This window comes from Scyliorhinus torazame, chromosome 5 (assembly GCF_047496885.1).
Source record: "Scyliorhinus torazame isolate Kashiwa2021f chromosome 5, sScyTor2.1, whole genome shotgun sequence".
Lineage (NCBI taxonomy): Eukaryota > Metazoa > Chordata > Chondrichthyes > Carcharhiniformes > Scyliorhinidae > Scyliorhinus > Scyliorhinus torazame.
Window position 1 is genome coordinate 134,899,050 of NC_092711.1, and position 23,432 is coordinate 134,922,481.

Below are 23,432 nucleotides of genomic sequence, written 5' to 3' on the forward strand. Positions count from 1 at the left end.
CCCATCACACTCCCGACTTGTGGACAGGCTTTTGGGGGGGAGTCAGGAGGTGAGTTACACGCCACAGGATTCCCAGCCTCTTTCGTAAATGAATTCTGGCAACATTTTGTGACAAAAAAAACCGTGGGTCGGATTTTCCGATTCTGCGGCTATGTCTGCAGGATCCGTTGGGTCTTACGTCCAAAAGGTCGGCGCCGCCCACACGCCATTGATCCGCCCATTGGGAGGTTGGCAGCCGCGCCACGTAAACCCCCGGCTTTACCCGCAGATACAGAATGGCCGGGTCCGTACAACATGGCGCAGCCGCGCGCGAACCTGTCCTGCCAGAAGCCCCCCCCCCCCCCCCTCTATAACACCCCTCGCCACCCTCCACCAGACCCCCCTGCCAGCGGAACGGTGTGCCCCCTTCCCCGCCCCCCCCGGGCGGCGCTGGACCACAGTCCGCAGCCGTCACGCGAGTTCCCCGAAAGGGGAGAGGACACGCGCCCCACGCCGTCAGGAATTCGGCCCATCGGGGGGAGAGCCTGAGGTGACTCCCCGAGGCCGTACCCATTGCGGAGTGCGGCGTACTCCTCGAGTACGTCATTTTGAGGGGGGCGGGGCATCGGACAAACGGCGCCGCCCCCCCCCGATTGCGGCGTCGAAATGGATTCTCCGGCCGAGCGCTGAACACCCTTTGGTCTCGCCGACCGGAGAATCCGGCCCTGTGTCTTGTTTTGTTGGCGTGATTTTGGTCTTCGCGCGACATGGCTTCCAATATCCTTTTTTAAAAGCCGGGGGTGGGGGGGGGGGGGGGGGAGGGGGGGGATTTTGGCAGCTTTCATCTCCGCCAACTCTTTTGCAGAACCACCAGCGTTAATACAGCCAACCCCCCCCCCCCCCAAAATAAAGGGCCGACACAAAATGGACTCCAGCAGCGAAGGGCGGTGGGAGGGGAGTGGGGGGGGGGGGAATGTACAAGTACCGCCACACGTCCCTCAATGCAGGAGTTGCACAGAACACATGGAGCCTGTAAATCGAAGTGATTTTATTTCATTTATTCATACAGTCTGTATATAACATATTTTATATATACGGCCATCACACAATGTTAATACTTTTTTCATTAATAATTAATCATTATAGAGACGATTGCGAAGAGACAGGCCTCCGTGTTGGCAATGGGTCCTCCCCAGAAACCCTTGACCATGAACATTCTCCCCTCCCCTCCTCTCTCTCTCTGGCTCACCCGAGGGGAGTTTGGCGAGGGAGCGGTGTGGCTGTGAAAGGGTTGAATTGGCGAGTGGGGGGGATTGCGGCCCTCTTTCCAAGTGCCCCCCCCCCCTTCCCACCAGCAGAAGTGTGGGTTGCTGACTCCTCCCCTGCCCCTACCCTCCCCGGCCACCCTCCTAACCTAGGCCGACGACACGGTCAAGCTTGCTAACACCACTGCAAGTGAGAAGGGTGTCCCCGGTCCGAGCGTATCAGCGTTTTATAAAAAGATCCTGCCTGGTGCAGGGTGGCAGGAATTTGTGCTTTTTCAGGGGAGGGCAGTTCTCGGGTGCCCCCCGCCTACTTCCTGCCAGCCTCTCCCCCTTTACCGGTTTTCCCAGATCCACAGCAATTGTACACACTATGCCATGACCCGCCCTCGGGCCTACACTTGCAGTTGGGTTTTGGTGTTTTGTACCACATGACTTTAACCCCCCCCCCCCCACCATTTGTGAGTGTGAGAGTAGTCTCTTTTCCCTCTCTTCCCCCCTCCACCCTGACTCTCTTCAACACGCCCGCTTCTTCCCGACCGAAGCCCTGTGCCAGGTGGGCGGAGCAGTGAGGTTGGTGGGTCGCCCCCACCAAAGTGGCCCTCCTCCACGCGTGAGCCCAGAATGGCATGTGTGGGCAGGATGACTCGCTGTGAAGGAGGGAAGGATGGAGATGGGAAGGATGCAGGTGGTGGAGGGGTAATGGGTTGGAGCGAGGGTCTGAAGCCCCCCCCCCCCCCCCCCTTAAGCTCCAATGTCATTCCTCGATGTCAGGTTCAGTGCTAGGGATTTGTCAACAAAATGGCCACAGCCTGAAACGTCAGCAAAATGGCAGCCCAACTGAATTGTCAGCAAAGATGGCCGGCCAAATGAAGTGTCGGCAAAAATGGCCACCTGCATGGAGAGTCAGCATAATAATCGCCGCCCACATGAAGTGTCAGAAAAATAGCCGCCCGCATGGAGTGTCTGCAAAATGGCTGCCTGTATGAATTGTCAGTGAGATGAGTATCAGGGAAATGACTGCTCGCATGAAGCGGTAGCAAAATGGCGCCCACATGAACAGTCGGGGAAATGGCCGCTTGCATGAAGTGGCAGCAAAATGGTTTCCCGCCTGAGTTAAATGACGGTTGCGTTATGCATTAACGAAAGTGTCAATGTTGGATGTTTCAATGTTCCGTTTTTTTTCCTAAACCGTGCCCCCCTCCCCCCGCCGGCCCCCATCTCCGCCAGAAGTTATTCCGAATGCAACAAAACCAACGCCAAGCCTGGCAGGCATCTCGAGAGCACCTCCCACCCGGAATTTGGAAAGTTAGAAGAAAAACGAGAGAGAGAAACAAGCTCACAAAACTCAGAAGCTAAATGTGGGGTAGTAGAGGTGATTGCACGATTGGCCAGCACTTGCGGGAAAATCCTGAGTGCGCTGGGAATCACGCCATCATCCGATTTACGATTATCAGGCGGGCTTCGCAATGCGTCTCACGCAGATGTGCTAGAAGCTGCATAATATCAGTGAGCAGGGATCTGTCCCCTCGCAGGCGAAAGGAACATGTCCAGGCCAACGCATGTGTGAATTAAAAAAAAAAAAGGGGGGGGGGTACAATAGTTCCTGCCGCATTTCTCCACAGCTAAGCCCTGGCATTTGGAAGTCTTGCGTCTGACGGGTGCAAGATTAAAAACTTTGACTGTCTTTCCCTTTTGTTATTCGAAAAAAAAATTGGGGTCGCGTCCTGCCAAGCGACTTGTTCAAATAAAAGAGAGAGGGAGAGAGCTTGAGCCAGAGAGCACGGAAAGAGGTTGAGGTGGTGGTCGGGGGGGGGGAGCTTGGGGGGGTGGGGCAGTGGATGAAGATGTTCGTCCCTTTCCGGAGGCCTCTATCATGCAGTGAACACAACAAAATCACCAAGGAGCGAGTCAACAGGGTGGGGCCGGAGTACGTGTCATTGCGTACGGACTCGCCACCCCCCAGACAGAAAATTAGTTCTTTTTGTTTAATGATTTAACATAATTCTTTCACACGATTCCCCCTCCCTCCCGTCACTAAGTCTTCGATCGTAACTTCCTTCTTTTCCACCCACCCACCACCCTCCCACTCCAACCTCCCCAGCGTCCGACCCAGCCAAGTCGGAAGGACTGGAGGACAGGATACTTCGTTCCCTGTGAGGTGAAAGGCGTACGTTCTTTTTCCCCGTTCGGGTTTGTACGGCCGTCCGTCCGTCCGCCGCCCCCTCCCCAACCCCCTCTCCCCGCCCCCCCGCCGCCGGCGCTCGGCGCGCCTGCTCCTCTTAGCAGGAGACCTCCATGGTGTGCGAGGGGCTGGAGGTCAGCTGCCCGGCGTCGCTGCCCTGGGACAGAGTGCGAGACCGCGAGCGGGATCCGTCGACCGAGGCGCCCGACAGCGAGGTGGTGCGGGAGCGGGACAGCCTGGTCATCCCGGCGGACGGCACTGTGGTTGTGGAGGATGGGGGGAGAGAGAGAGAGAGAGAGAGAGGGGAAGGTGAGGGGGGTAATGAAAGTGAGAGAGGGAGGGAGAGAGAGAGAGAGGTAGGGGGAAAGAGGGCGGGAGAGGTAAAGAAAGAGAGAGAGACCGAGACAGAGAAAGAAAGAGAGAGGGAGAGACAGAGAGGAAGAGAAAGGGAAAGAGCGAGGGGTAGAGAAAGTGTGGGTGGGAGAGAGAGGGAGGGAGAAAGACATGGGTGGGAAGGAAAAAAAGAAAAGAATGACAATTAAACAGTTAAGGAATCGAACACAGTCTGTTCCGCGGCGCGACCGACACCAGATCTGATCATTTGCACAGGACCAAAGGACATCAATTGGACATACAACAACAATGTAGAGGGAGCTTTACTCTGTATCTAACCCCGTGCTGTGCCTGTCCTGGGAGTGTTTGATCGGGACAGTGTAGAGGGAGCTTTACTCTGTATCTAACCCTGTGCTGTACCTGTCCTGGGAGTGTTTGATGGGGACAGTGTCGAGGGAGCTTTACTCTGTATCTAACCCCGTGCTGTTCCTGTCCTGGGAGTGTTTGATGGGGACAGTGTCGAGGGAGCTTTACTCTGTATCTAACCCTGTGCTGTACCTGTCCTGGGAGTGTTTGATGGGGACAGTGTAGATGGAGCTTTACTCTGTATCTAACGCCGTGTTGTACCTGTCCTGGGAGTGTTTGATGGGGTAGTGTAGAGGGAGCTTTACTCTGTATCTAACCCCGTGCTGTACCTGTCCTGGGAGTGTTTGATGGGGACAGTGTGGATGGAGCTTTATTCTGTATCTAACCCCATGCTGTTCCTGTCCTGGGAGTGTTTGATGGGGACAGTGTAGAGGGAGCTTTACTCTGTATCTAACCCCATGCTGTAACTGTCCTGGGAGTGTTTGATGGGGACAGTGTAGAGGGAGCTTTACTCTGTATCTAACCCCGTGCTGTACCTGTCCTGGGCGTGTTTGATGGGGTAGTGTAGAGGGAGCTTTACTCTGTATCTAACCCCGTGCTGTCCCTGTCCTGGGAGTGTTTGATGGGGACAGTGTAGAGGGAGCTTTATTCTGCATCTAACCCAGTGTTGTACCTGTCCTGGGAGTGTTTGATGGGGTAGTGTAGAGGGACCTTTACTCTGTATCTAACCCCGTGCTGTACCTGTCCTGGGAGTGTTTGATGGGGACAGTGTAGATGGAGCTTTATTCTGTATCTAACCCCGTGCTGTATATGTCCTGGGAGTGTTTGTTGGGGACAGTGTAGAGGGAGCTTTACTCTGTATCTAACCCCGTGCTGTTCCTGTCCTGGGAGTGTTTGATGGGGACAGTGTAGAGGGAGCTTTACTCTGTAGCTACCCCCGTGCTGTACCTGTCCTGGGAGTGTTTGATGGGGACAGTATAGAGGTAGCTTTACTCTGTATCTAACCACGTGCTGTACCTGTCCTGGGAGTGTTTGATGGGGACAGTGTAGAGGGAGCTTTACTCTGGATCTAACCCCGTGCTGTCCCTGTCCTGGGAGTGTTTGATGGGGACTGTGTAGAGGGATCTTTACTCTGTATCTCACCCCGTGCTGTATCTGTCCTGGGAGTGTTTGATGGGGACAGTGTAGAGGGAGCTTTACTCTGTATCTAACCCCGTGCTGTACCTGTCCTGGGAGTGTTTGATGGGGACAGTGTAGAGGGAGCTTTACTCTGTATCTAACCCCGTGCTGTCCCTGTCCTGGGAGTGTTTGATGGGGACTGTGTAGAGGGAGCTTTACTCTGTATCTAACCCCGTGCTGTCCCTGTCCTGGGAGTGTTTGATGGGGACTGTGTAGAGGGATCTTTACTCTGTATCTGACCTTGTACTGTATCTGTCATGGGAGTGATTGATGGGGACAGTGTAGAGGGAGCTTTACTCTGTATCTAACCCCGTGCTGTCCCTGTCCTGGGAGTGTTTGATGGGGACAGTGTAGAGGGAGCTTTACTCTGTATCTAACCCCGTGCTGTACCTGTCCTGGGAGTGTTTGATGGGGACAGTGTAGAGGGAGCTTTACTCTGTAGCTAACCCCGTGCCGTACCTGTCCTGGGAGTGTTTCATGGGGACAGTATAGAGGGAGCATTACTCTGTATCTATCCCCGTGCTGTACCTGTCCTGGGAGTGTTTGATGGGGGACAATGTAGAGGGGGCTTTACTCTGTATCTAACCCCGTGCTGTACCTGTCTTGGGAGTGTTTGAGGGGGACAGTGTAGAGGGAGCGTTACTCTGTATCTAACCCCGTGCTGTACCTGTCCTGGGAGTGTTTGATGGGGACAGTGCAGAGTGAGCTTTACTCTGTATCTAACCCCGTGCTGTACCTGTCCTGGGAGTGTTTGATGGGGACAGTGTAGAGGTAGCTTTACTCTGTATCTAACCCCGTGCTGTACCTGTCCTGGGAGTGTTTGATGGGGACAGTGCAGAGGGAGCTTTACTGTGTATCTAACCCTGTGTGTACCTGTCCTGGGAGTGTTTGATGGGGACAGTAAAGAGGGAGCTTTACTCTGTATCTAACCACGTGCTGTACCTGTCCTGGGAGTGTTTGATGGGGACAGTGCAGAGGGAGCTTTACTCTGTATCTAACCCTGTGTGTACCTGTCCTGGGAGTGTTTGATCGGGACAGTGTAGAGGGAACTTTACTCTGTAGCTAACCCCGTGCTGTACCTGTCCTGGGAGTGTTTGATGGGGACAGTATAGAGGGAGCTTTACTCTGTATCTAACCACGTGCTGTACCTGTTCTGGGAGTGTTTGATGGGGACAGTGTAGAGGGAGCTTTACTCTGTATCTAACCCCGTGCTGTACCTGTCCTGGGAGTGTTTGATGGGGACAGTGTAGAGGGAGCTTTACTCTGTATCAAACCCCGTGCTGTCCCTGTCCTGGGAGTGTTTGATGGGGACAGTGTATAGGGAGCTTTACTCTGTATCTAGCCCCGTGCTGTACCTGTCCTGTGAGTGTTTGAAAAGGACAGTGTAGAGGGAGCTTTACTCTGGATCTAACCCCGTGCTGTCCCTGTCCTGGGAGTGTTTGATGGGGACTGTGTAGAGGGATCTTTACTCTGTATCTCACCCCGTGCTGTATCTGTCCTGGGAGTGTTTGATGGGGACAGTGTAGAGGGAGCTTTACTCTGTATCTAACCCCGTGCTGTACCTGTCCTGGGAGTGTTTGATGGGGACAGTGTAGAGGGAGCTTTACTCTGTATCTAACCCCGTGCTGTCCCTGTCCTGGGAGTGTTTGATGGGGACTGTGTAGAGGGAGCTTTACTCTGTATCTAACCCCGTGCTGTCCCTGTCCTGGGAGTGTTTGATGGGGACTGTGTAGAGGGATCTTTACTCTGTATCTGACCTCGTACTGTATCTGTCATGGGAGTGATTGATGGGGACAGTGTAGAGGGAGCTTTACTCTGTATCTAACCCCGTGCTGTCCCTGTCCTGGGAGTGTTTGATGGGGACAGTGTAGAGGGAGCTTTACTCTGTATCTAACCCCGTGCTGTACCTGTCCTGGGAGTGTTTGATGGGGACAGTGTAGAGGGAGCTTTACTCTGTAGCTAACCCCGTGCCGTACCTGTCCTGGGAGTGTTTCATGGGGACAGTATAGAGGGAGCATTACTCTGTATCTATCCCCGTGCTGTACCTGTCCTGGGAGTGTTTGATGGGGGACAATGTAGAGGGGGCTTTACTCTGTATCTAACCCCGTGCTGTACCTGTCTTGGGAGTGTTTGAGGGGGACAGTGTAGAGGGAGCGTTACTCTGTATCTAACCCCGTGCTGTACCTGTCCTGGGAGTGTTTGATGGGGACAGTGCAGAGTGAGCTTTACTCTGTATCTAACCCCGTGCTGTACCTGTCCTGGGAGTGTTTGATGGGGACAGTGTAGAGGGAGATTTACTCTGTATCTAACCCCGTGCCACCCCTGTCCTGGGAGTGTTTGATGGGGACAGTGTATAGGGAGCTTTACTCTGTATCTAACCCCGTGTTGTACCTGTCCTGGGAGTGTTTGATGGGGACAGTGTGGAGGGTGCTTTACTCTGTAGCTAACGCCGTGCTGTACCTCTCCTGGGAGTGTTTGATGGGGACAGTATAGAGGGAGCGTTACTCTGTATCTAACCCCGTGCTGTACCTGTCCTGGTAGTGTCTGATGGGGACAGTGTAGAGGGAGCTTTACTCTGTATCTAACCCCGGGCTGTCCTGTGCTGGGAGTGTTTGATGGGGACAGTGTAGAGGGAGCTTTACTCTGTATCTGACCTCATGCTGTATCTGTCATGGGAGTGATTGATGGGGACAGTGTAGAGGGAGCTTTACTCTGTATCTAACCCCGTGCTGTCCCTGTCCTGGGAGTGTTTGATGGGGACAGTGTAGAGGGAGCTTTACTCTGTATCTAACCCCGTGCTGTACCTGTCCTGGGAGTGTTTGATGGGGACAGTGTAGAGGGAGCTTTACTCTGTAGCTAACTCCGTGCTGTACCTGTCCTGGGAGTGTTTCATGGGGACAGTGTAGAGGTAGCTTTACTCTGTATCTAACCCCGTGCTGTACCTGTCCTGGGAGTGTTTGATGGGGACAGTGCAGAGGGAGCTTTACTGTGTATCTAACCCTGTGTGTACCTGTCCTGGGAGTGTTTGATGGGGACAGTGCAGAGGGAGCTTTACTCTGTATCTAACCCTGTGTGTACCTGTCCTGGGAGTGTTTGATGGGGACTGTGTAGAGGGATCATTACTCTGTATCTAACCACGTGCTGTACCTGTTCTGGGAGTGTTTGATGGGGACAGTGTAGAGGGAGCTTTACTCTGTATCTAACCCCGTGCTGTACCTGTCCTGGGAGTGTTTGATGGGGACAGTGTAGAGGGAGCTTTACTCTGTATCAAACCCCGTGCTGTCCCTGTCCTGGGAGTGTTTGATGGGGACAGTGTATAGGGAGCTTTACTCTGTATCTAGCCCCGTGCTGTACCTGTCCTGTGAGTGTTTGAAAAGGACAGTGTAGAGGGAGCTTTACTCTGGATCTAACCCCGTGCTGTCCCTGTCCTGGGAGTGTTTGATGGGGACTGTGTAGAGGGATCTTTACTCTGTATCTAACCCCGTGCTGTACCTGTCCTGGGAGTGTTTGATGGGGACAGTGTAGAGGGAGATTTACTCTGTATCTAACCCCGTGCCTCCCCTGTCCTGGGAGTGTTTGATGGGGACAGTGTATAGGGAGCTTTACTCTGTATCTAACCCCGTGTTGTACCTGTCCTGGGAGTGTTTGATGGGGACAGTGTGGAGGGTGCTTTACTCTGTAGCTAACCCCGTGCTGTACCTCTCCTGGGAGTGTTTGATGGGGACAGTATAGAGGGAGCTTTACTCTGTATCTAACCCCGTGCTGTACCTGTCCTGGGAGTGTCTGATGGGGACAGTGTAGAGGGAGCTTCACTCTGTATCTAACCCCGGGCTGTCCTGTGCTGGGAGTGTTTGATGGGGACAGTGTAGAGGGAGCTTTACTCTGTAGCTAACTCCGTGCTGTACCTGTCCTGGGAGTGTTTCATGGGGACAGTGTAGAGGTAGCTTTACTCTGTATCTAACCCCGTGCTGTACCTGTCCTGGGAGTGTTTGATGGGGACAGTGCAGAGGGAGCTTTACTGTCTATCTAACCCTGTGTGTACCTGTCCTGGGCGTGTTTGATGGGGACAGTGCAGAGGGAGCTTTACTCTGTATCTAACCCTGTGTGTACCTGTCCTGGGAGTGTTTGATGGGGACAGTGTAGAGGGTGCTTTACTCTGTAGCTAACCCCGTGCTGTACCTGTCCTGGGAGTGTTTGATGGGGACAGTATAGAGGGAGCTTTACTCTGTATCTAACCACGTGCTGTACCTGTTCTGGGAGTGTTTGATGGGGACAGTGTAGAGGGAGCTTTACTCTGTATCTAACCCCGTGCTGTCCCTGTCCTGGGAGTGTTTGATGGGGACAATGTAGAGGGAGCTTTACTCTGTATCTAACCCCGTGCTGTCCCTGTCCGGGGAGTGTTTGATGGGGACTGTGTAGAGGGATCATTACTCTGTATCTAACCCCGTGCTGTACCTGTCCTGGGAGTGTTTGATGGGGACAGTGTAGGGGGAGCTTTACTCTGTATCTAACCCCGTGCTGTCCCTGTCCTGGGAGTGTTTGATGGGGATAGTGTATAGGGAGCTTTACTCTGTATCTTGCCCCGCGCTGTACCTGTCCTGTGAGTGTTTGAAAAGGACAGTGTAGAGGGAGCTTTACTCTGTATCTAACCCCGTGCTGTCCCTGTCCTGGGAGTGTTTGATGGGGACTGTGTAGAGGGATCTTTACTCTGTATCTAACCCCGTGTTGTACCTGTCCTGGGAGTGTTTGATGGGGTAGTGTAGAGGGAGCTTTACTCTCTATCTAACCCCGTGCCGTACCTGTCCTGGGAGTGTTTGATGGGGACAGTGTAAAGGGAGCTTTACTCTGTATCTAACCCTGTGCTGTACCTGTCCTGGGAGTGTTTGATGGGGACAGTGTAGATGGAGCTTTATTCTGTATCTAACCCCGTGCTGTTCCTGTCCTGGGAGTGTTTGATGGGGACAGTGTAGAGGGAGCTTTACTCTGTAGCTAACCCCGTGCTGTACCGGTCCTGGGAGTGTTTGATGGGGACAGTATAGAGGGAGCTTTACTCTGTATCTAACCACGTGCTGTACCTGTCCTGGGAGTGTTTGATGGGGACAGTGTAGAGGGAGCTTTACTCTGTATCTAACCTCCTGCTGTACCTGTCCTGGGAGTGTTTGATGGGGACAGTGTAGAGGGATCTTTACTCTGTATCTAATCCCGTGCTGTACCTGTCCTGGGAGTGTTTGATGGGGACTGTGTAGAGGGATCATTACTCTGTATCTAACCCCATGCTGTACCTGTCCTGGGAGTGTTTGATGGGGACAGTATAGAGGGAGCTTTACTCTGTATCTAACCCCGTGCTGTACCTGTCCTGGGAGTGTCTTATGGGGACAGTGTAGAGGGAGCTTTACTCTGTATCTAACCCCGAGCTGTCCTGTCCTGGGAGTGTTTGATGGGGACAGTGTAGAGGGAGCTTTACTCTGTATCTAATCCCGTGCTGTATCTGTCATGGGAGTGATTGATGGGGACAGTGTAGAGGGAGCTGTACTCTGTATCTAACCCCGTGCTGTACCTGTCCTGGGAGTGTTTGATGGGTACAGTGTAGAGGGAGCTTTACTCCGTATCTAAACCCGTGCTGTATCTGTCCTGGGAGTGTTTGATGTGGACAGTGTAGAGGGAGCGTTACTCTGTATCTAACCCCGTGCTGAACCTCTCCTGGGAGTGTTTGATGGGGACAGTGCAGAGTGAGCTTTACTCTGTATCTAACCCCGTGCTGTACCTGTCCTGGGAGTGTTTGATGGGGACAGTGTAGAGGTAGCTTTACTCTGTATCTAACCCCGTGCTGTACCTGTCCTGGGAGTGTTTGATGGGGACAGTGCAGAGGGAGCTTTACTGTGTATCTAACCCTGTGTGTACCTGTCCTGGGAGTGTTTGATGGGGACAGTAAAGAGGGAGCTTTACTCTGTATCTAACCACGTGCTGTACCTGTTCTGGGAGTGTTTGATGGGGACAGTGTAGAGGGAGCTTTACTGTGTATCTAACCCCGTGCTGTACCTGTCCTGGGAGTGTTTGACGGGGACAGTGTAGAGGGAGCTTTACTCTGTATCAAACCCCGTGCTGTCCCTGTCCTGGGAGTGTTTGATGGGGACAGTGTATAGGGAGCTTTACTCTGTATCTAACCCCGTGCTGTACCTGTCCTGGGAGTGTTTGATGGGGACAGTGCAGAGGGAGCTTTACTGTGTATCTAACCCTGTGTGTACGTGTCCTGGGAGTGTTTGATGGGGACAGTGTAGAGGGAGCTTTACTCTGTATCTAACCCCGTGCTGTACCTGTCCTGGGAGTGTTTGATGGGGACAGTGCAGAGGGAGCTTTACTCTGTATCTAACCCTGTGTGTACCTGTCCTGGGAGTGTTTGATCAGGACAGTGTAGAGGGAGCTTTACTCTGTAGCTAACCCCGTGCTGTACCTGTCCTGGGAGTGTTTGATGGGGACAGTATAGAGGGAGCTTTACTCTGTATCTAACCACGTGCTGTACCTGTTCTGGGAGTGTTTGATGGGGACAGTGTAGAGGGAGCTTTACTCTGTATCTAACCCCGTGCTGTACCTGTCCTGGGAGTGTTTGATGGGGACAGTGTAGAGGGAGCTTTACTCTGTATCAAACCCCGTGCTGTCCCTGTCCTGGGAGTGTTTGATGGGGACAGTGTATAGGGAGCTTTACTCTGTATCTAGCCCCGTGCTGTACCTGTCCTGTGAGTGTTTGAAAAGGACAGTGTAGAGGGAGCTTTACTCTGGATCTAACCCCGTGCTGTCCCTGTCCTGGAAGTGTTTGATGGGGACTGTGTAGAGGGATCTTTACTCTGTATCTAACCCGGTGCTGTACCTGTCCTGGGAGTGTTTGATGGGGACAGTGTAGAGGGAGATTTACTCTGTATCTAACCCCGTGCTGTCCCTGTCCTGGGAGTGTTTGATGGGGACAGTGTATAGGGAGCTTTACTCTGTATCTAACCCCGTGCTGTACCTCTCCTGGGAGTGTTTGATGGGGACAGTATAGAGGGAGCTTTACTCTGTATCTAACCCCGTGCTGTACCTGTCCTGGGAGTGTCTGATGGGGACAGTGTAGAGGGAGCTTTACTCTGTATCTAACCCCGGGCTGTCCTGTCCTGGGAGTGTTAGATGGGGACAGTGTAGAGGTAGCTTTACTCTGTATCTAACCCCGTGCTGTACCTGCCCTGGGAGTGTTTGATGGGGACAGTGCAGAGGGAGCTTTACTGTGTATCTAACCCTGTGTGTACCTGTCCTGGGAGTGTTTGATGGGGACAGTAAAGAGGGAGCTTTACTCTGTATCTAACCACGTGCTGTACCTGTTCTGGGAGTGTTTGATGGGGACAGTGTAGAGGGAGCTTTACTCTGTATCTAACCCCGTGCTGTACCTGTCCTGGGAGTGTTTGATGGGGACAGTGTAGAGGGAGCTTTACTCTGTATCAAACCCCGTGCTGTCCCTGTCCTGGGAGTGTTTGATGGGGACAGTGTATAGGGAGCTTTACTCTGTATCTAACCCCGTGCTGTACCTGTCCTGGGAGTGTTTGATGGGGACAGTGCAGAGGGAGCTTTACTGTGTATCTAACCCTGTGTGTACGTGTCCTGGAAGTGTTTGATGGGGACAGTGTAGAGGGAGCTTTACTCTGTATCTAACCCCGTGCTGTACCTGTCCTGGGAGTGTTTGATGGGGACAGTGCAGAGGGAGCTTTACTCTGTATCTAACCCTGTGTGTACCTGTCCTGGGAGTGTTTGATCAGGACAGTGTAGAGGGAGCTTTACTCTGTAGCTAACCCCGTGCTGTACCTGTCCTGGGAGTGTTTGATGGGGACAGTATAGAGGGAGCTTTACTCTGTATCTAACCACGTGCTGTACCTGTTCTGGGAGTGTTTGATGGGGACAGTGTAGAGGGAGCTTTACTCTGTATCTAACCCCGTGCTGTACCTGTCCTGGGAGTGTTTGATGGGGAGTGTAGAGGGAGCTTTACTCTGTATCAAACCCCGTGCTGTCCCTGTCCTGGGAGTGTTTGATGCGGACAGTGTATAGGGAGCTTTACTCTGTATCTAGCCCCGTGCTGTACCTGTCCTGTGAGTGTTTGAAAAGGACAGTGTAGAGGGAGCTTTACTCTGGATCTAACCCCGTGCTGTCCCTGTCCTGGAAGTGTTTGATGGGGACTGTGTAGAGGGATCTCTACTCTGTATCTAACCCGGTGCTGTACCTGTCCTGGGAGTGTTTGATGGGGACAGTGTAGAGGGAGATTTACTCTGTATCTAACCCCGTGCTGTCCCTGTCCTGGGAGTGTTTGATGGGGACAGTGTATAGGGAGCTTTACTCTGTATCTAACCCCGTGTTGTACCTGTCCTGGGAGTGTTTGATGGTGACATTGTGGAGGGTGCTTTACTCTGTAGCTAACCCCGTGCTGTACCTCTCCTGGGAGTGTTTGATGGGGACAGTATAGAGGGAGCTTTACTCTGTATCTAACCCCGTGCTGTACCTGTCCTGGGAGTGTCTGATGGGGACAGTGTAGAGGGAGCTTTACTCTGTATCTAACCCCGGGCTGTCCTGTCCTGGGAGTGTTTGATGGGGACAGTGTAGAGGGAGCTTTACTCTGTATCTGACCTCGTGCTGTATCTGTCATGGGAGTGATTGATGGGGACAGTGGAGAGGGAGCTTTACTCTGTATCTAACCCCGTGCTGTCCCTGTCCTGGGAGTGTTTGATGGGGACAGTGTAGAGGGAGCTTTACTCTGTACCTAACCCCGTGCTGTACCTGTCCTGGGAGTGTTTGATGGGGACAGTGTAGAGGGAGCTTTACTCTGTAGCTAACTCCGTGCTGTACCTGTCCTGGGAGTGTTTCATGGGGACAGTGTAGAGGTAGCTTTACTCTGTATCTAACCCCGTGCTGTACCTGTCCTGGGAGTGTTTGATGGGGACAGTGCAGACGGAGCTTTACTCTGTATTCAACCCCGTGCTGTCCCTGTCCTGGGAGTGTTTGATGGGGACAATGTAGAGGGAGCTTTACTCTGTATCTAACCCCGTGCTGTCCCTGTCCGGGGAGTGTTTGATGGGGACTGTGCAGAGGGATCATTACTCTGTATCTAACCCCGTGCTGTACCTGTCCTGGGAGTGTTTGATGGGGACAGTGTAGGGGGAGCTTTACTCTGTATCTAACCCCGTGCTGTCCCTGTCCTGGGAGTGTTTGATGGGGATAGTGTATAGGGAGCTTTACTCTGTATCTTGCCCCGCGCTGTACCTGTCCTGTGAGTGTTTGAAAAGGACAGTGTAGAGGGAGCTTTACTCTGTATCTAACCCCGTGCTGTCCCTCTCCTGGGAGTGTTTGATGGGGACTGTGTAGAGGGATCTTTACTCTGTATCTAACCCCGTGTTGTACCTGTCCTGGGAGTGTTTGATGGGGTAGTGTAGAGGGAGCTTTACTCTCTATCTAACCCCGTGCCGTACCTGTCCTGGGAGTGTTTGATGGGGACAGTGTAAAGGGAGCTTTACTCTGTATCTAACCCTGTGCTGTACCTGTCCTGGGAGTGTTTGATGGGGACAGTGTAGATGGAGCTTTATTCTGTATCTAACCCCGTGCTGTTCCTGTCCTGGGAGTGTTTGATGGGGACAGTGTAGAGGGAGCTTTACTCTGTAGCTAACCCCGTGCTGTACCGGTCCTGGGAGTGTTTGATGGGGACAGTATAGAGGGAGCTTTACTCTGTATCTAACCACGTGCTGTACCTGTCCTGGGAGTGTTTGATGGGGACAGTGTAGAGGGAGCTTTACTCTGTATCTAACCTCCTGCTGTACCTGTCCTGGGAGTGTTTGATGGGGACAGTGTAGAGGGATCTTTACTCTGTATCTAATCCCGTGCTGTACCTGTCCTGGGAGTGTTTGATGGGGACTGTGTAGAGGGATCATTACTCTGTATCTAACCCCATGCTGTACCTGTCCTGGGAGTGTTTGATGGGGACAGTATAGAGGGAGCTTTACTCTGTATCTAACCCCGTGCTGTACCTGTCCTGGGAGTGTCTTATGGGGACAGTGTAGAGGGAGCTTTACTCTGTATCTAACCCCGAGCTGTCCTGTCCTGGGAGTGTTTGATGGGGACAGTGTAGAGGGAGCTTTACTCTGTATCTAATCCCGTGCTGTATCTGTCATGGGAGTGATTGATGGGGACAGTGTAGAGGGAGCTGTACTCTGTATCTAACCCCGTGCTGTACCTGTCCTGGGAGTGTTTGATGGGTACAGTGTAGAGGGAGCTTTACTCCGTATCTAAACCCGTGCTGTATCTGTCCTGGGAGTGTTTGATGTGGACAGTGTAGAGGGAGCGTTACTCTGTATCTAACCCCGTGCTGTACCTCTCCTGGGAGTGTTTGATGGGGACAGTGCAGAGTGAGCTTTACTCTGTATCTAACCCCGTGCTGTACCTGTCCTGGGAGTGTTTGATGGGGACAGTGTAGAGGTAGCTTTACTCTGTATCTAACACCGTGCTGTACCTGTCCTGGGAGTGTTTGATGGGGACAGTGCAGAGGGAGCTTTACTGTGTATCTAACCCTGTGTGTACCTGTCCTGGGAGTGTTTGATGGGGACAGTAAAGAGGGAGCTTTACTCTGTATCTAACCACGTGCTGTACCTGTTCTGGGAGTGTTTGATGGGGACAGTGTAGAGGGAGCTTTACTGTGTATCTAACCCCGTGCTGTACCTGTCCTGGGAGTGTTTGACGGGGACAGTGTAGAGGGAGCTTTACTCTGTATCAAACCCCGTGCTGTCCCTGTCCTGGGAGTGTTTGATGGGGACAGTGTATAGGGAGCTTTACTCTGTATCTAACCCCGTGCTGTACCTGTCTTGGAGTGTTTGATGGGGACAGTGCAGAGGGAGCTTTACTGTGTATCTAACCCTGTGTGTACGTGTCCTGGGAGTGTTTGATGGGGACAGTGTAGAGGGAGCTTTACTCTGTATCTAACCCCGTGCTGTACCTGTCCTGGGAGTGTTTGATGGGGACAGTGCAGAGGGAGCTTTACTCTGTATCTAACCCTGTGTGTACCTGTCCTGGGAGTGTTTGATCAGGACAGTGTAGAGGGAGCTTTACTCTGTAGCTAACCCCGTGCTGTACCTGTCCTGGGAGTGTTTGATGGGGACAGTATAGAGGGAGCTTTACTCTGTATCTAACCACGTGCTGTACCTGTTCTGGGAGTGTTTGATGGGGACAGTGTAGAGGGAGCTTTACTCTGTATCTAACCCCGTGCTGTACCTGTCCTGGGAGTGTTTGATGGGGACAGTGTAGAGGGAGCTTTACTCTGTATCAAACCCCGTGTTGTCCCTGTCCTGGGAGTGTTTGATGGGGACAGTGTATAGGGAGCTTTACTCTGTATCTAGCCCCGTGCTGTACCTGTCCTGTGAGTGTTTGAAAAGGACAGTGTAGAGGGAGCTTTACTCTGGATCTAACCCCGTGCTGTCCCTGTCCTGGAAGTGTTTGATGGGGACTGTGTAGAGGGATCTTTACTCTGTATCTAACCCGGTGCTGTACCTGTCCTGGGAGTGTTTGATGGGGACAGTGTAGAGGGAGATTTACTCTGTATCTAACCCCGTGCTGTCCCTGTCCTGGGAGTGTTTGATGGGGACAGTGTATAGGGAGCTTTACTCTGTATCTAACCCCGTGTTGTACCTGTCCTGGGAGTGTTTGATGGGGACATTGTGGAGGGTGCTTTACTCTGTAGCTAACCCCGTGCTGTACCTCTCCTGGGAGTGTTTGATGGGGACAGTATAGAGGGAGCTTTACTCTGTATCTAACCCCGTGCTGTACCTGTCCTGGGAGTGTCTGATGGGGACAGTGTAGAGGGAGCTTTACTCTGTATCTAACCCCGGGCTGTCCTGTCCTGGGAGTGTTAGATGGGGACAGTGTAGAGGTAGCTTTACTCTGTATCTAACCCCGTGCTGTACCTGCCCTGGGAGTGTTTGATGGGGACAGTGCAGAGGGAGCTTTACTGTGTATCTAACCCTGTGTGTACCTGTCCTGGGAGTGTTTGATGGGGACAGTAAAGAGGGAGCTTTACTCTGTATCTAACCACGTGCTGTACCTGTTCTGGGAGTGTTTGATGGGGACAGTGTAGAGGGAGCTTTACTCTGTATCTAACCCCGTGCTGTACCTGTCCTGGGAGTGTTTGATGGGGACAGTGTAGAGGGAGCTTTACTCTGTATCAAACCCCGTGCTGTCCCTGTCCTGGGAGTGTTTGATGGGGACAGTGTATAGGGAGCTTTACTCTGTATCTAACCCCGTGCTGTACCTGTCCTGGGAGTGTTTGATGGGGACAGTGCAGAGGGAGCTTTACTCTGTATCTAACCCTGTGTGTACCTGTCCTGGGAGTGTTTGATGGGGACAGTATAGAGGGAGCTTTACTCTGTATCTAACCACGTGCTGTACCTGTTCTGGGAGTGTTTGATGGGGACAGTGTAGAGGGAGCTTTACTCTGTATCTAACCCCGTGCTGTACCTGTCCTGGGAGTGTTTGAGTGGGAGTGTAGAGGGAGCTTTACTCTGTATCAAACCCCGTGCTGTCCCTGTCCTGGGAGTGTTTGATGGGGACAGTGTATAGGGAGCTTTACTCTGTATCTAGCCCCGTGCTGTACCTGTCCTGTGAGTGTTTGAAAAGGACAGTGTAGAGGGAGCTTTACTCTGGATCTAACCCCGTGCTGTCCCTGTCCTGGAAGTGTTTGATGGGGACTGTGTAGAGGGATCTCTACTCTGTATCTAACCCGGTGCTGTACCTGTCCTGGGAGTGTTTGATGGGGACAGTGTAGAGGGAGATTTACTCTGTATCTAACCCCGTGCTGTCCCTGTCCTGGGAGTGTTTGATGGGGACAGTGTATAGGGAGCTTTACTCTGTATCTAACCCCGTGTTGTACCTGTCCTGGGAGTGTTTGATGGTGACATTGTGGAGGGTGCTTTACTCTGTAGCTAACCCCGTGCTGTACCTCTCCTGGGAGTGTTTGATGGGGACAGTATAGAGGGAGCTTTACTCTGTATCTAACCCCGTGCTGTACCTGTCCTGGGAGTGTCTGATGGGGACAGTGTAGAGGGAGCTTTACTCTGTATCTAACCCCGGGCTGTCCTGTCCTGGGAGTGTTTGATGGGGACAGTGTAGAGGGAGCTTTACTCTGTATCTGACCTCGTGCTGTATCTGTCATGGGAGTGATTGATGGGGACAGTGGAGAGGGAGCTTTACTCTGTATCTAACCCCGTGCTGTCCCTGTCCTGGGAGTGTTTGATGGGGACAGTGTAGAGGGAGCTTTACTCTGTATCTAACCCCGTGCTGTACCTGTCCTGGGAGTGTTTGATGGGGACAGTGTAGAGGGAGCTTTACTCTGTAGCTAACTCCGTGCTGTACCTGTCCTGGGAGTGTTTCATGGGGACAGTGTAGAGGTAGCTTTACTCTGTATCTAACCCCGTGCTGTACCTGTCCTGGGAGTGTTTGATGGGGACAGTGCAGACGGAGCTTTACTGTGTATCTAACCCTGTGTGTACCTGTCCTGGGACTGTTTGATGGGGACAGTGCAGAGGGAGCTTTACTCTGTATCTAACCCTGTGTGTCCCTGTCCTGGGAGTGTTTGATGGGGACAGTGTAGAGGAAGCTTTACTCTGTAGCTAACCCCGTGCTGTACCTGTCCTGGGAGTGTTTGATGGGGACAGTATAGAGGGAGCTTTACTCTGTATCTAACCACGTGCTGTACCTGTTCTGGGAGTGTTTGATGGGGACGGTGTAGAGGGAGCTTTACTCTGTATCTAACCCCGTGCTGTCCCTGTCCTGGGAGTGTTTGATGGGGACAATGTAGAGGGAGCTTTACTCTGTATCTAACCCCGTGCTGTCCCTGTCCTGGGAGTGTTTGATGGGGACTGTGTAGAGCGATCATTACTCTGTATCTAACCCCGTGCTGTACCTGTCCTGGGAGTGTTTGATGGGGACAGTGTAGGGGGAGCTTTACTCTGTATCTAACCCCGTGCTGTCCCTGTCCTGGGAGTGTTTGATGGGGACAGTGTATAGGGAGCTTTACTCTGCATCTTGCCCCGCGCTGTACCTGTCCTGTGAGTGTTTGAAAAGGACAGTGTAGAGGGAGCTTAACTCTGTATCTAACCCCGTGCTGTCCCTGTCCTGGGAGTGTTTGATGGGGACTGTGTAGAGGGATCTTTACTCTGTATCTAACCCCGTGTTGTACCTGTCCTGGGAGTGTTTGATGGGGTAGTGTAGAGGGAGCTTTACTCTCTATCTAACCCCGTGCCGTACCTGTCCTGGGAGTGTTTGATGGGGACAGTGTAAAGGGAGCTTTACTCTGTATCTAACCCTGTGCTGTACCTGTCCTGGGAGTGTTTGATGGGGACAGTGTAGATGGAGCTTTATTCTGTATCTAACCCCGTGCTGTTCCTGTCCTGGGAGTGTTTGATGGGGACAGTGTAGAGGGAGCTTTACTCTGTAGCTAACCCCGTGCTGTACCTGTCCTGGGAGTGTTTGATGGGGACAGTATAGAGGGAGCTTTACTCTGTATCTAACCACGTGCTGTACCTGTCCTGGGAGTGTTTGATGGGGACAGTGTAGAGGGAGCTTTACTCTGTATCTAACCTCGTGCTGTACCTGTCCTGGGAGTGTTTGATGGGGACAGTGTAGAGGGATCTTTACTCTGTATCTAACCCCGTGCTGTACCTGTCCTGGGAGTGTTTGATTGGTACAGTGTAGAGGGAGCTTTATTCTGTATCTAACCCCGTGCTGTCCCTGTCCTGGGAGTGTTTGATGGGGACTGTGTAGAGGGATCTTTACTCTGTATCTAACCCTGTGCTGTACCTGTCCTGGGAATGTTTGATGGGGACAGTGTAGAGGGAGCTTTACTCTGTATCTAACCCCCTGCTGTCCCTGTCCTGGGAGTGTTTGATGGGGACAGTGTATAGGGAGCTTTACTCTGTATCTTGCCCCGCGCTGTACCTGTCCTGTGAATGTTTGAAAGGGACAGTGTAGAGGGAGCTTTACTCTGGATCTAACCCCGTGCTGTCCCTGTCCTGGGAGTGTTTGATGGGGACTGTGTAGATGGATCATTACTCTGTACCTAACCCCGTGCTGTACCTGTCCTGGGAGTGTTTGATGGGGACAGTATAGAGGGAGCTTTACTCTGTATCTAACCCCGTGCTGTACCTGTCCTGGGAGTGTCTTATGGGGACAGTGTAGAGGGAGCTTTACTCTGTATCTAACCCCGAGCTGTCCTGTCCTGGGAGTGTTTGATGGGGACAGTGTAGAGGGAGCTTTACTCTGTATCTAATCCCGTGCTGTATCTGTCATGGGAGTGATTGATGGGGACAGTGTAGAGGGAGCTGTACTCTGTATCTAACCCCGTGCTGTCCCTGTCCTGGGAGTGTTTGATGGGGACAGTGTAGAGGGAGCTTTACTCTGTATCTAACCCCGTGCTGTACCTGTCCTGGGAGTGTTTGATGGGGACAGTGTAGAAGGAGCTTTACTCTGTAGCTAACCCCGTGCTGGACCTGTCCTGGGAGCGTTTCATGGGGACAGTATAGAGGGAGCTTTACTCTGTATCTATCCCCGTGCTGTACCTGTCCTGGGAGTGTTTGATGGGGGACAGTGTAGAGGGGGCTTTACTCTGTATCTAACCCCGTGGTGTACCTGTTCTGGGAGTGTTTGATGGGGACAGTGTAGGGGGGCTTTACTCTGTGTCTAACCCCGTGCTGTATCTGTCCTGGGAGTGTTTGATGGGGACCGTGGAGAGGGAGCTTTACTCTGTATCTAACCCCGTGGTGTACCTGTCCTGGGAGTGTTTGATGGGGACAGTGTACAGGGAGCTTTACTCTGTATCTAACCCCGTGCTGTACCTGTCCTGGGAGTGTTTGATGAGGACAGTGGAGAGGGAGCTTTACTCTGTATCTAACCCCGTGCTGTACCTGTCCTGGGAGTGTTTGATTGGGACAGTGTAGAGGGAGCTTTACTCTGTATCTAACCCCGTGTGTACCTGTCCTGGGAGTGTTTGACGGGGACAGTGTAGAGGGAGCTTTACTCTGTGTCTAACCCCGTGCTGTACCTGTCCTGGGAGTGTTTGATGGGGACAGTGTAGAGGGAGCTTTACACTGTATCTAACCCCGTGGTGTACCTGTCCTGGGAGTGTTTGATGGGGACAGTGTAGAGGGAGCTTTACTCTGTATCTAACCCCGTGCTGTACCTGTCCTGGGAATGTTTGATGGGGACAGTGTAGAGGGAGCTTTACACTGTATCTAACCCCGTGGTGTACCTGTCCTGGGAGTGTTTGATGGGGACCGTGTAGTGGGAGCTTTACTCTGTATCTAACCCCGTGCTGTACCTGTCCTGGGAATGTTTGATGGGGACAGTGTAGAGGGAGCTTTACACTGTATCTAACCCCGTGGTGTACCTGTCCTGGGAGTGTTTGATGGGGACCGTGTAGTGGGAGCTTTACTCTGTATCTAACCCCGTGCTGTACCTGTCCTGGGAATGTTTGATGGGGACAGTGTAGATGGAGCTTTACTCTGTATCTAACCCCGTGCTGTACCTGTCCTGGGAATGTTTGATGGGGACAGTGTAGAGGGAGCTTTACACTGTATCTAACCCCGTGGTGTACCTGTCCTGGGAGTGTTTGATGGGGATAGTGTAGAGGGAGCTTTACTCTGTATCTAACCCCGTGCTGTACCTGTCCGGGGAATGTTTGATGGAGACAGTGTAGAGGGAGCTTTACTCTGTATCTAACCCCGTGCCGTAACTGTCCTGGGAGTGTTTGATGGGGACAGGGTGGAGGGAGCTTTACTCTGTATCTAACCCCGTGCTGTTCCTGTCCTGGGAATGTTTGATGGGGACAGTGTAGAGGGAGCTTTACTCTGTATCTAACCCCGTGTGTACCTGTCCTGGGAGTGTGTGATGGGGACAGTGTAGAGGGAGCTTTACTCTGTATCTAACCCCGTGCTGTTCCTGTCCTGGGAATGTTTGATGGGGACAGTGTAGAGGGAGCTTTACTCTGTATCTAACCCCGTGTGTACCTGTCCTGGGAGTGTTTGATGGGGACAGTGGAGAGGGGGCTTTACTCTGTATCTAACCCCGTGCTGTACCTGTCCTGGGAGTGTTTGATGGGGACAGTGTAGAGGGAGCTTTACTCTGTATCTAACCCCGTGCTGTACCTGTCCTGGGAGTGTTTGATGGGGACAGTGTAGTGGGAGCTTTACTCTGTATCTAACCCCGTGCCGTAACTGTCCTGGGAGTGTTTGATGGGGACAGTGTAGTGGGAGCTTTACTCTGTATCTAACCCCGTGCTGTACCTGTCCTGGGAATGTTTGATGGGGACAGTGTAGTGGGAGCTTTACTCTGTATCTAACCCCGTGCCGTAACTGTCCTGGGAGTGTTTGATGGGGACAGTGTAGTGGGAGCTTTACTCTGTATCTAACCCCGTGCTGTACCTGTCCTGGGAGTGTTTGATGGGGACAGTGTAGAGGGGGCTTTACTCTGTGTCTAACCCTGTGCTACACCTGTCCTGGGAGTTGCCAGGGAAAGGGATTGGAGCTGGGGGTGGACACGGCCAGGGTCCGATACTTTCTGCGCACACACCCACCGACTGCCTCTCTCATGCAGGTTGTCAGAGACACGCACATGCAGCATGGTCTAGTGTTAGTACCTGCACCCACACTGAGACGTCTATCGATGACATGAGGTACTGCCCATCACCAGCGAAAGGCAGCGAGAGAGGGAGAGAGAGAGAAACACGAACAGAGGTTGGTTAGAACAGATATTCGCACTGCCGGACGCACGGACTTGCACATGTGATCTATCCCTTCCACAGATTCACATTTACATCCCTTCATGTGCAACTCTGCACAGATACAGTTCCACATGTACAACTCTGCACCTATACATCTCCCCATGTACAACTCTGCACCAATACAGTTCCACATGTACAACTCTGTACCTATAGAGTTCCACATGTACAACTCTGTACCTATACAGTTCCACATGTACAACTCTGCACCTGTACAGTTCCACGTGTACAACTCTGCACCTATTGAGTTCCACATATACAACTCTGCACCTACACAGTTCCACGTGTACAACTCTGCACCTATACT

General features: G+C 52.4%; 1 protein-coding gene across 4 annotated transcripts in view; it reads right to left on the minus strand.

Moving 5' to 3' along the window:
- Positions 1 to 1,007: 1,007 nt before the first annotated feature.
- Positions 1,008 to 23,432, minus strand: part of LOC140419823 (protein NDRG2-like) — a 270,374-nt gene continuing 247,949 nt past the window's right edge. For 3 of the 4 annotated variants that reach the window (XM_072503846.1, XM_072503847.1, XM_072503849.1), the window contains 2 exons: positions 22,985 to 23,023; positions 1,008 to 3,684 (listed from right to left, as the gene is read on the minus strand). In XM_072503846.1, the coding sequence (XP_072359947.1) occupies positions 3,524 to 3,684; positions 22,985 to 23,023 (200 nt within the window). In that variant the 3' untranslated portion in view covers positions 1,008 to 3,523. The remainder of the gene's footprint in view (positions 3,685 to 22,984; positions 23,024 to 23,432) is intronic. The other variant, XM_072503848.1, reaches the window with a different exon arrangement.